The 12,540-nt window shown below is 38.8% G+C and overlaps 1 protein-coding gene across 1 annotated transcript; it reads right to left on the reverse strand.

Annotated features, from left to right (window-relative positions):
- Nucleotides 1–1,203: 1,203 nt before the first annotated feature.
- Nucleotides 1,204–10,981, reverse strand: LOC135467239 (retinal homeobox protein Rx2-like). Its single transcript, XM_064745002.1, has 4 exons — nt 10,672–10,981; nt 3,403–3,623; nt 2,338–2,463; nt 1,204–1,257 (listed from the first exon to the last, which is right to left on the reverse strand). The coding sequence occupies exons 1-4, from the start codon at nt 10,979–10,981 to the stop codon at nt 1,204–1,206; spliced, it is 711 nt and encodes a 236-aa protein (XP_064601072.1).
- Between the last annotated feature and the right edge of the window lie 1,559 nt (nt 10,982–12,540).

Consider the following 12,540-nt stretch of genomic DNA (forward strand, 5'->3'; position numbering starts at 1 on the left):
CTCAAAGTAGAGACAAATAATGGTATCGTGCATCCGTTTTCTTAATTCAGTACCATACATATGCTAAATCTACTTGATAATTTAAAAACATTTTATATAAATATGTTTCAAATTTTATACCTATGCGCATTGAAAAATTGCACCTATCTTTCAATAGCATGCAAGCCATGTAACGGGTGTTTAGCAAGTCCACAGCTTAGTTGACGGCAACTCATTTAACCTCCAAGAGTTGTTTCCCTTATACCAGCTACAGTGCATAAACAACATAAAACTTAAATGTATCATTGCCACCATCTTTTAAAACTACTGCTGCTGGAAGTGAGCACAAAGCATTTTGTCACGTTGGTAACCTACACTGAAGTGGATAGTATTCCTGGGCCAAAAAGTTTCTTTTCTTCCAAACAGCCAAAACTCTTAAATATTTACAATTTGTACAGAAATAATTGTGCAGAAATTTAGGGTGTCTAACAACGGAGCAACGTCTCAAGCAGTGCCCCAACACTTGTCTCAGGATAATCTTGATTACAAGTTTTTGTATTGCGCATGTGTAGCCTAAGCCGCTAACCAAATACAGGAGGAGTGCTAAATGTTGAAACATTTAAGACACCATTTCAAATCAAGTCATACTACACGCATTGCTTCAAAAACAAATTTACTGTTGAACAATAATCAAATGATAAAAAAAATAAAACAATTTATTCTTGTAACTGTCCTTGGAAACATCCTGGTTATGGATATACGGACATCTAAAAGCAAGCATCTTCTTAAAAGTTGCATTTCTTATGTGAAATGTCTTTTTTAATGCAAATAAATAATAATTAGACCAAACATACACTGTATTTAAAGTCTGAATACAGGTTTGAAAATTTCATCTAGTGTGTGTCTGGGATTTTATGTCCTTTATAGTAATCCAATCAATTAACATAGTTCCGAGGAACAAACATAACAAACATAGTTCCGAGGAACAAACATAATTCCGAGGAACAAACATAGTTCCGAGGAACAAACATAATTCCGAGCAACAAACATAGTTCCGAGGAACAAAACATAATTCCGAGGAACAAAACATAATTCCGAGGAACAAACATAGTTCCGAGGAACAAGCATAATTCCGAGGAAAAAACATAGTTCCGAAAAACAAACATGATTCCGAGTAACAAATATAGTTACGCGAAAGCTACGCGACTGAAAAACTGCAAGTGCTTAAAAAGCCAAATTCGGACCAGAAATAACTAAATTTGTGGTTGTTACAATGTTCTGCAATAGAGAATCAATGTGTACACATTTTAAACTTCGAAGAGCACATCACTCTAACTGCAGTTATGTTTGAATGTATGACTGAAGTCTAAAGACGTATGATAAACCAGACTTTGTTGTAGAGTGAGGCGAGGCACGTTTGATGTTCACGATGTGGATCGGCTAGCCGAAATGGTTGCCCCCCAGGTCTACAACAATTTGCGCTTTTTCTTACTAATATGTGCTTTTTAGGTTAAAATTAAACATTAGTCATCGAAAATTTTAAACAATTAATAAATCATACGAACGTTTCACTTTGCTCTAAGCTGTATGTCTCGACGGTAAATTGTACATACATTGGAAGAGTTATGTCCCTTTCTACACAAACCCTTTGCTCGTAATAGTGCAGATATCACATTTTGCAACAGACCTTACCACAAATTTTCATTTTTGCGCACATACAGTTTCAATATAGGCTGTTTTAATAATTATTACAAGTTGAATTGGTATTCTATTAAAATTAAATTATCGCACATACATATATAACAAACAGGCAAATCTAAGATCTGCCTCACAAAATTATTTATCAAATCATTTTACCAAATTATTTATTCCTTTGAAGCATGTAATATTTAACAAACTCAAATAAAACTGCATTCACCTGAACAATGCAAAGGTTTAAAACCTGTTTATGCTTTAGTAGGACATAAAGCACGGTACGGTTGGTACAGATTTCTGCCGGATTGAGAATAAGGCCGTTGAGGGTACTGTAAATATTGATGTGATATCAAATAACATACCTGCATGCCGGCATCCTGTCAGGGCTTCTTCACATAAACACAAATCTGCTAACTAGAATAGCACTTCAGTTACATCAGACCAAAGGGACGGTATGTAATAAAAACCCGGTGTTGCTGTGTTTATCGAAAACGGAGCTGTTAAAACCAAGTCTGGGTTCGAGATAATAGATCGGTGTCGGGGTCTGATATATCAGGTCGGATTTGAGAAATCATGTCGAGGTGTGAGATAACATGTAAATTCCCTTTTAAGGCTGCGTAACGCTGGAATGGTGGAGTTTATTCTTAATAAAAAAAATCTTACCACGAGTCCACTGTGTTGTTGTGACGTCCACTGAGGGGACAGGGACATCCTTAACCCCGGGACCCCTCCCGGCGGGATGTGTTTCTCCCTCTTCCGCCACTTGGCTCGTCTATTCTGGAACCACACCTGCAACCAAATTAAGGCAGGAACTACAATACCTGATGAAACTGGTGAAAGGATGAGGTTTCCTGTTGTTTTGGTCTAGTTTACGGATTGACGGCTTTAGTATGAGTTACCAACACTCAAGTACAGAAAGATGTTTGATTTAACCACGCTTTTATTTTTTTATTTATTTGATTGGGTTTTTTATTCCACACTCAAAAATGTTTAATTTGTACGACCGGGGCCAGTATTATGTTGGGAGGAAACCGTGCTGGCACTTTAACTTCTCAGCCCACCCCGTCATATTTTATTCGTTTACCCCACCGGTGTTTAACGCCATACTTGAAAGTTTTCCTTTATATAAAGGCGTTAAGGGCTAGTGGAGGATGAAAGTGGAGAGCCAGGAGCGTGCCTCCGTCTCTCGCCAGGCACTTAACAAATTTCTTGACTGAAAGTCGCTGGATTCGAATACTCAGCCTCACTGACCAAGATTTAACGAGCATGCGCTTAAACTCTATGAGGTAGCGAGGGCTCATGCACTGCATGAATATCGGCACCTATTCCAGACTATAAGTTAATACCGGTTTAAATTCCACAACTGTGCCCAGAAGACCATCATTCAAAACTCTGCTTAAAATCTGATAAGTCTGCTATAATAGTAATTTAACGAGTACACAGGACAAAATAAATCGTTTACATGTATTTTTCAAATGGATGTCAGATAAGACTTTATTTGAAAACTACAACGCTTCAGGGAAGATTTTGTCAAGTGATATTGGAAACAATGGTCAGGTAAATTTGCGATGAAACGGATATTATCCGAAAACCAGCTGTCTCTAAAATCTTCTTGAAAAACACAAAACACACTTATAACGCTCAATGACCATGTATAAAGCGACGCTGCGCTCGTGCATCAGGGTTGCTATGGTAACGACATGGCATCGTGTAGCAGTGATATCGAACCTGTATTCTGGACTCTGGTAACTTGATTCGGTTGGCCAGTTTCTCCCGCATGAAGATGTCGGGATAGTGTGTCTTGCGGAAGGCTCTCTCTAACTCCTGAAGCTGACGTGTGGTGAACGTTGTACGGTTTCTCTTTGTTCTTTCCCCGGTTCTATCCTCACCAGCGCTCATTTCCATCATCCCGCCAGCCTCTGCTAGCCGAGCCGTGCCGCCCAGCTCACCTAGATACACAACAAAGCCAATCAACATCAGGCCTTCACAGGCTTGTTTGTGCACGAAACTAGGAGGAATAAACTCATTACCTTTTTACCTCACAGCACAAGTATACTGTGAGGGCGAATTTAATATTAATTTCAACATTTTCATCAAAATGATATGAATTATTTCTTGAATATATTTGTTTAGTTTTTATGGTAGGAGGAAACACACGACCACACGACCACACGACCATCCGTACGTTGCCGGCATTTAGCGCCGGAGAAAAGCCAACATGATGTTTTGAATTAAAATATCATCAAAATTTATCACTTTCGTCTTGAAGTTTAAAATGATATTGCCACAACACAGTATGTATATCAGTAGTATACACGTAAAAGACACCCTGGTGAGCTGAAGGCATGTAGGAGAAGAGAAACATTAATAAACACACCCACATTCTTGGAATGCTCTGAGACATCTAATAGTAGAGAAACATTAATAACGCACCCACATTCTTGGTGTGCTCAGAGATGTGTGGGGGTAAAGAAACATTAATAAACACACCTACATCCTTGGTGTGCTCGTAGAGATATATAGGCGTGGAGAAACATTAATAAACGCACCCACATTCTTGGTGTGCTCTATGACATGTAGGAGTAGAGAAACATTAATAAACGCCCCCACATTCTTGCTGTGCTCAGAGATATGTAGGCGCGTAGAAACATTAATAAACGCACCCACATTCTTGGTGTGCTGAGAGACAGGCAGGAGCAGAGAAACACGAATAAACACACCCACATCCTTGGTGTGCTCAGAGATATGTAGGAGTAGAGAAACATTAATAAACGCACCCACATTCTTGTGTGCTCAGAGACATGTAGGAGTAGAGAAACATTAATAAACACACCCACATCCTTGGTGTACTTAGAGATATGTAGGAGTAGAGAAACATTAATAAACGCACCCACATTCTTGGTGTGCTGAGAGACAGGTAGGGGTAAAGAAACATTAATAAACACACCCACATTCTTGGTGTGCTCAGAGATATGTAAGAGTAGAGAAATACGAATAAACGCACCCACATTCTTGGTGTGCTAAGAAACAGGTAGGGGTAGAGAAACATTAATAAACGCACCCACATTCTTGGCCTTCTCAGAGATATGTAGGCGTGGAGAAACATTAATAAACGCACCCATATTCTTGGTGTCCTGAGAAACAGGTAGGGGTAAAGAAACATTAATAAACACACCCACATTCTTGGCTTGCTGAGAGACATGTAGGAGTAGAGAGTCACGAATAAACGCACCCACATTCTTGGTGTGCTCAGAGATATGTAGGCGAGGAGAAACATAAATAAACACACCCACATTCTTGGTGTACTTAGAGATATGTAGGAGTAAAGAAACATTTATAAACGCACCCACATTCTTGGTGTGCTCAGAGATATGTAGGAGTAGAGAAACATTAATAAATACACCCACATTCTTGGCTTGCTCGGAGACATGTATTAGTAGAGAAACATTAATAAACGCACCCACATTCTTGGTGTGCTCAGAGATACGTAGGAGTAGAGAAACATTAATAAACGCACCTATATTCTTAGTGTGCTCAGGGACGTGTAGGACTAGAGAAACATTATCAAACACTCCCATGATATTGGTGAGCTCAAACCGTCTATGTACGTATGTATGAGTAGGTAAGCACTTATAAACCCAACAGGGTTTCCCAAGAAAACACCATGGATGTGGGTGTATTAATGTTTTTTTCGTCACTCATAAACGATCGTTTCGGACTTAAGCAGGCGGGAGTATCGCTGGTTTATGTGGTTAAAGCCTCTGCAACAACCAAGCTCTTGACCACTACGCTCGTGTCTTCTAGCTCTTACTGCTTCAGGTATGAGTCAGGAGGACTGACAGGTACCTAGCGAATGTCGTCGGTTTACTCCCACATACACCTATTTATTTATTTATTTATTTATCTGATTAGTGTTATACGCCCTACTCAAGAATATTTCCGTTATACGACGGCGGTCAGCTTTATGGTGGGTGGAAACCAGGCATAGTCTGGGGGATACCTCACCATAAGCAGGTTGCTTCCTAGGAATGGCGGAGGAGGAAGCCAGCATGAGCCCACAGTCACTGCACTCATACACCTGATAGTTGTCGTATAAAAGCTCTTGAGCACGGCAACGAAATAAAATAGTTACATATACATTTAACGTATGAAATAAATGTCATCAGTAAAGAAAATCCTGACATTTTACAAATAATAAGTAAATTGCATCAGGGGGTCTAAGTGACGATATTTATATTGCTACCTCACAGGAACACCATGCCGAAAACACCAGGCGTGACGCTCTACCGTCACTGCATAATGACACCAAGCCGGCCAGTTTGGAACTATCTTCTTGTTCTGAGAGCCAAACCAAGCAAATAACAAGTTGTCAAGTTTACAGTGTACATGTAATTCGACCTGAACTGAACTCCTTGGGCTGATCACTCAAATACTTCTTCTAGAAACCCGACTACTTCTTAGTAAAGCGTTTATACCGAGATGTCTGAGTGTAGCGTTACATCAATTACACAGATCCCGTCTTCCGAACACAGCTTACCTATAATTTGTAACTGTGCCTACTCTAGACTAGAGGCCCGCACATGACTGCGCAGCAGCCATATAGTTTGATTGAGGTTGCTTTGAGACTTTGATATCTACGTCAGGGATCGATTTGTACGGACAAATAGTTTAATTACTTCTAAACGAAAAGCCAAGCGTTGAATTTCGCTTAGGCCTGGAGTTTGTAGTCAGGCTCATTGACAGTAATTGCAACAAACATATTTATTTCGGACAGCCAGTCTTCCACGCAATTTAACAATGCCTGATATAGTATTAATATGTCAAGCTTCTACACTCAGGTGGTAACCACATTCAATGGCTGTAATAGGCGAGTTTCGTCTTCGAACTCTTTTATGGCTAAAAGTAAACCATGTCCTTGAGTATCATGTTACCTATCAAAACTGTGAGGCAACTATTTTTGATAACATTTACTATAACATGGACGTACGAAAAACGTTTCACGAAAAACAATTTAGAGGAGACGAACGATGGATAAAATTGAGGAGGTGAACGTTTGTGAACTGGGGAAGTTCCTAATGGATCGAGGTGTCACTTGTGCCTACGGGACACGGTTCGACAGGTGACCGGTAAATTGATATCAGCAAACGGTATCTATCATGTTTTACAAGTCACATGTACAATACGGAATTTTTTACCTTTCACGACAAAAGATTTCGAATTCGAAACTCCTCTTTATAAATATACGTTTTCATTTTCCTATGCACAATCTTTCATGCAATTCAACAGCGTACGTAACAATAATTTGGCAAGCTTCTAAAGCCTTGTGGGGTTGGCGATTGGTCGAAAGTGATATGAAGTACATGCGAATTATAAGAGTATATGTACGGTACGTTTGCACTGTTTGTGCTAGGAAGATGTGTTAACTACAAAGGATGTAAATTACAAATTAAATAAAACAGAATGACACCCAGACTTCGTACCACTTTCATACGACATCACAGGCCGTTTTAAAATCACGACAAAAACCAAGGAAATCATACAGCATCACCAACTGACTGGTCTCCTTTATCTTGACGATCCAGCGATAGCTGGCTTCTCCGACTGGCCAGTAGAGTTAATACTTACACAGTTACAACTCTGATGTGTATGTTTTTATTTTTTCAAGTAACGGTCATTTCACGAATTCAAAAAGAATTCAAAAAGATTCTAAATGTTGTTGTAATCTTTATAAGCATTTTCCATTATCTCAAGAAAAGACTTGAAGACTTAATTTTCGAAACGCTTACGCTAATCATTAACTAACAATGCATGGTCCTAAAATATATTATAGGGTATTATGTATAGCATGTCAAGGATTATCAGTTATTTTCACACGTAACACGCATATATATGCCAACATTGCACGAGTAACAAGATGCTGAGTACAATAACTCACTTAGCAGAAGTAAGACACAACAAGACCAGGTGTGCATATGCATGTATATAGCACCGCAGGTATGTAAGACTGGGCACATTGGGAAAATTTAAAAGTGTCGCCATGTTAGATATATATGATTATGTTCTCCGCTGACGTCACGCGAACATTGTATTACCTGTTAGCCACATGAGGTACGAGTGACGCAATATTTCCGGTTTCTCTAACATAACATGGCGTATGGCCTCGAGAAAAGTGCAGATTAAAAGTTGATTTATAGAGTTAGTAGGCACGTCGGCAACAAATGGCTCTGGTCGATTAGGTCTTTCACAACCATCTTTCAAAATAACCAAGGTTACCGCATATTATGGGTTGTGTTTTTATCGAAAATAGAAGCATAACGCGGTAGAGTGTGACAGGCCTCGTTTTTCTTGTCATTTACTGAAAGTAGTTTTTATCGTGTTGTATAAAAAAAGTTGTGTAACAAATTATAAATTACGCCCATAGTCACGCCTGCCATTTTTTAAAAATAACTATGACGTCATCTGAGGCAATGAGTTCTTGGAGTTAAAACCAGGCTTATGGAGTTTAACGTTATGAATTAGAAAAGATATTCTGACTGGATTTTCCTTTCAATAATATACACCTACAACATATCAATGTGTAGAGCTTGTGGCGTTAAGTGTCACTAACTAAATACAATTTTAACTGAGTATAGGTGATTTTACAGAAAGCTGAATATAGATGACTGGCTAAAAGATATAGACTATTATACCGTCACCTATCATAATATGGATATTACTACCGCCATCTATGTTGTTAGAACAAACTATAAGTTAATCCCCAGATTGGCACAAAACAATTATCTACACTGCGCCTGTTCATTTATTTTCACATCAGCGGTTGAACATATGGATTAGCTTTAAGATGTAATCTTAAAAAGAATCTGTTCTTTTCATGAAAATTTTGTACATAAACTGTTGTCTAAGAGTATATGTAACGCTGGAGTTAAAAGTAATAAACAGTATGCAGAGAAGATGCAAAATTGTTACAAACACAAGAGTTAGTAATTGTCTTCTCTTCTCTTGTTATACCCTAGTCTTGATTGTTACAAACACAAGAGTTAGTAATCGTCTTCTCTACTCTTGTTATACCCTAGTCTTGATTGTTATAAACACAAGAGTTAGTAATTGTCTTCTCTTCTCTTGTTATACCCTAGTCTTGATTGTTACAAACACAAGAGTTAGTAATCGTCTTCTCTACTCTTGTTATACCCTAGTTTTGATTGTTATAAACACAAGAGTTAGTAATTGTCTTCTCTTCTCTTGTTATATCCTAGTCTTGATTGTTACAAACACAAGACTTGGTAATCGTCTTGTCTTGTTATACCCTAGCCTTGATTGCTATAAACACAAGACTTAGTAATCGTCTTCACTTAAATCTTGCAAATACCATTTAAAATTTAAAAAAAACGTAACTTTTTTGTTCCCATTTAAAGACACATGTAAATGCATTTAACTGATATCGAAGCATACAACATAGTCCTCCATATTTAGAAAAATATGTAGAGATCACAATCTCTATAAAATTCGATCGTTTCGTTTTGGCTGCGCTGCATGCTTTGCATCTGTATTTATGCATATCGCATTCTGAGCAATTCTGCACAGCGAAAACGAATGGATCTGATTTAATTGAGATCATAAAAAAGCCTTGCTGGTAGAGTTAGCGACAGTATTACATCTGTACAGTCATTAACCTTCCTAGATCTGCCCGTTTTTTTACTATACACGGTTTTTATATATGTAAAACAAGAAAATGTTCGGCGTAATACACAAGTGTATAAAAACAGTTTTCACATTCTAACAGTAATTATTTAAGGTACTATATTATCTGACCACTTCTTTTTGTTACTCTCTTGAGTTTGTTCCATTACCAATACTTGATTTTGTTTAATGTTTAATTGTGTTACAGTTTAATGTTTTCTGGCGTTGTTAGGAAATAACTTTTTTGAAATAGTTTTTATATTTATTGACAATTACTTCCAGATTGCTATATTATCAAAGTATTATAAGAATATAACCTGTAAATATTTAACTATGCTGGCGGGATCCCTAGCACGAAATGGAAATTGTATTTCTGATGCGCATGTATTAAAAGTTTTCTTGTTAACTTACTTAATTTTATTTACTTCGGCAAACCTTCGGGAAATTAACATATCAATTTGACAGGTGGGACATAAAAGACAGTGACTGAGATAGACATGGATTATGAAAATTGTGATAAGTGGGTTATAAGCGGTTCTCTACATTATATATCTCCCGTACAATATTCTGACTCCATTCTCACCCTTAAACCTATAGTAAAACTCTCGCCCCTCTGGCCTTACATACGTCTTTCATTATTGTTGAACTAGTTTTAAGCTGAGTGTGGCTCTAAGTCAGGTGGTACGTGTAATTCTTAGGGATCTGTCTGTTTTCCTGCACTCAAAAATTTATAACCATCGCGTAGGCTTAGTAAAATTCGTGAAATTCAGTTTGCTGTATAACCAACTGCACAAATATCTACTCTACTGACTCTACTCTACTGACTCTACTCTACTGACTCTATACTCTACGACCCACATATCCTTAAATTGGACCGGCCCAGCTCAAGCACAGTTGGTAGAGCGTCTGATTCGGGAGCGGTAGATCCAGGGTCAACCCTTGGTCGTGTCACACCTAAGACCTTAAAAGAGGGCCTTGAAGGGGATAGTGCAACAACTGGTTGACCCGTTTCAGTATAATGGCTCGGGCGGGACGGCTACTTACCTTCGGTAAGGCGTCTCAGTGAAGCAGCACTAGATAAAAGAGCGGTGCAAATCCGTCCTGCAACAAGGAGGCACATCACATGCACTCTAAGGATTCTTTTGTCGTCATATGACTGAAAAATTGTTAAGTATGACGTTAAACCCCAAGCACTCACTCACTCACTCTTTTAATTGCCGCTATAGAGAAATGTATCTACTCTACTGATTCTACGGTATTGACACTTCTCTACCGACTGTACCCTACGGTCCGCATACCCTTGTGTATATTGTGACCTACCGGAGGCTCCACGCCCAGGGTAATCCTCGCGATCACCAATCACCGTGTCATCACGCTTCAAGATGTTCGTAATGGAAAACTTCAAGTCTGACACAGGTGTTTTTGTCTCTTGTGGTTTTTGATCATTCGTGTCTCTCTCTTCGTCACCACTCTCAATAGCTCCACATTCACCGACTGTATCTTCCTCAACTGGCTCTGTTTTGACGACCCCCTGTGTGTGGTCTGTGTCACAGGGGCTGGGTGCGGGCCCAGGGGACGCGTTGAACAGCCGGCAGGGGTCAGGCGATACACTACCCATCTCCAACGACATTAAGCAAATATTTGATCGCGAAAAGACACCAGCTATTTATGGCAGTTTTTGCTGTTTTGGAACAGGATATTACAAAATGGATTGCCATCAAAATGTATTTGTTGAGAAATCAATTGAGGTTTCATCTCCTGCCCGTGTCAAGCGAGCGCTGTCATTTGCACGGCTTCACGGCTCTTATTCCCGCTAACTCGCCACGCTAATCGCTCGCCTGACAGAATTATGGAGCACAATAACCTAACTGATCGTGGTTGAAAACAAAATTAATTGGTAGACTTGTAGAGATTCGCGTATTTCGTGCGATTGACTCTGATCAAAACCCCCCAACTTAATTACCCGACGGCGTCTCCTCTTCCCCGCTACATGCGCACAGGTAAAGTAAGTTTTATTTCAATTAGGAACAATAGACCGAGCTCAAAATTAAATGTCAAACAATTCCTAGACGAGCACTGCCGGTCGCTTTCTTAGAGGGATTCAAATAATTGATTTATAACGCTAATTGCCGACGTCTGAATGGTAACAAAGTTAACAGTGAATAATAACTGTGATACAAAGATAACAGAGCGAGGACAACCGGGTGATGTGGCTCCCCGTTTACACAAGTGGCTGTCTCCAGCCGACTGGGAAAGACAGGCAGTTAGTCATGGGGAACTTCTGGGTCTTCTCTCTTATGCTCTCGCTCAGCACACAATGCTGCCTAAATGCCAGTGCCCGTATTCAGGATACATATCGAACTATAACGTTCCGAGACTATGCAGATAAATATAGAGCTGGATATGTTCCATCAAAACCCTAATAAAAGACCTCATAATAAGGAAAACTTTTAGAGATGTATATGCATGGATAACATGACCCGATGTGTCTTTAACAAGTAAGCGAAAGATTAAGGTTAGCATGTACTTATATCTGGCCCAGCAGCGTTGTAAAGGGCTGATTTTGTAGTTTTTATTAACAACAAAGATCTGAATTGAATAATATCCGTTACAACGAAGATCAGCAGAAGTTTTGATAGAGTAGATTTGTTACGGATGATGTTTGGCAAACTAACAGAGGTTAGGCGACAATTATCAATGCGACAAATTCTTCAGGCTACATCTCAATATGCGACAATTTTGCAGGCGACAGATCTGAATGCAAAAAAATCGGCATGCGACAGTTCTGCTGCCGAATGCGACAAATTCTGCATTCGACAATCCTGGCCATTAAAAGGCCATTATATATTCATGAACACTATCATATTTAAAAGAAATCTTTCTCTAGTATAATGATATTATGAGTAAAAAATCTCTATACTACCATACTAAGTTCATGTATCACAGGTGTCTGTTATGATGTAACGAAAACTGTATAAATTGTCTGATTGAACTAGTATTCTATGTTTTGACCAATACTTATTTTATACAGTCAAATCATTGTTACGGTGTTTATAACACCAGAGTAGTAAGTAATTCTGATGTATGTTATTTCTATAATTCAAACATTATATTTGAAAACACATGAATCATCACTAACGCATGTGGCATGAGATTCTGCATTCAGTTAGTGATATGTTAAACACTGGT

Source organism: Liolophura sinensis, chromosome 6 (assembly GCF_032854445.1).
Source record: "Liolophura sinensis isolate JHLJ2023 chromosome 6, CUHK_Ljap_v2, whole genome shotgun sequence".
Classification (NCBI taxonomy): Eukaryota; Metazoa; Mollusca; class Polyplacophora; order Chitonida; family Chitonidae; genus Liolophura; species Liolophura sinensis.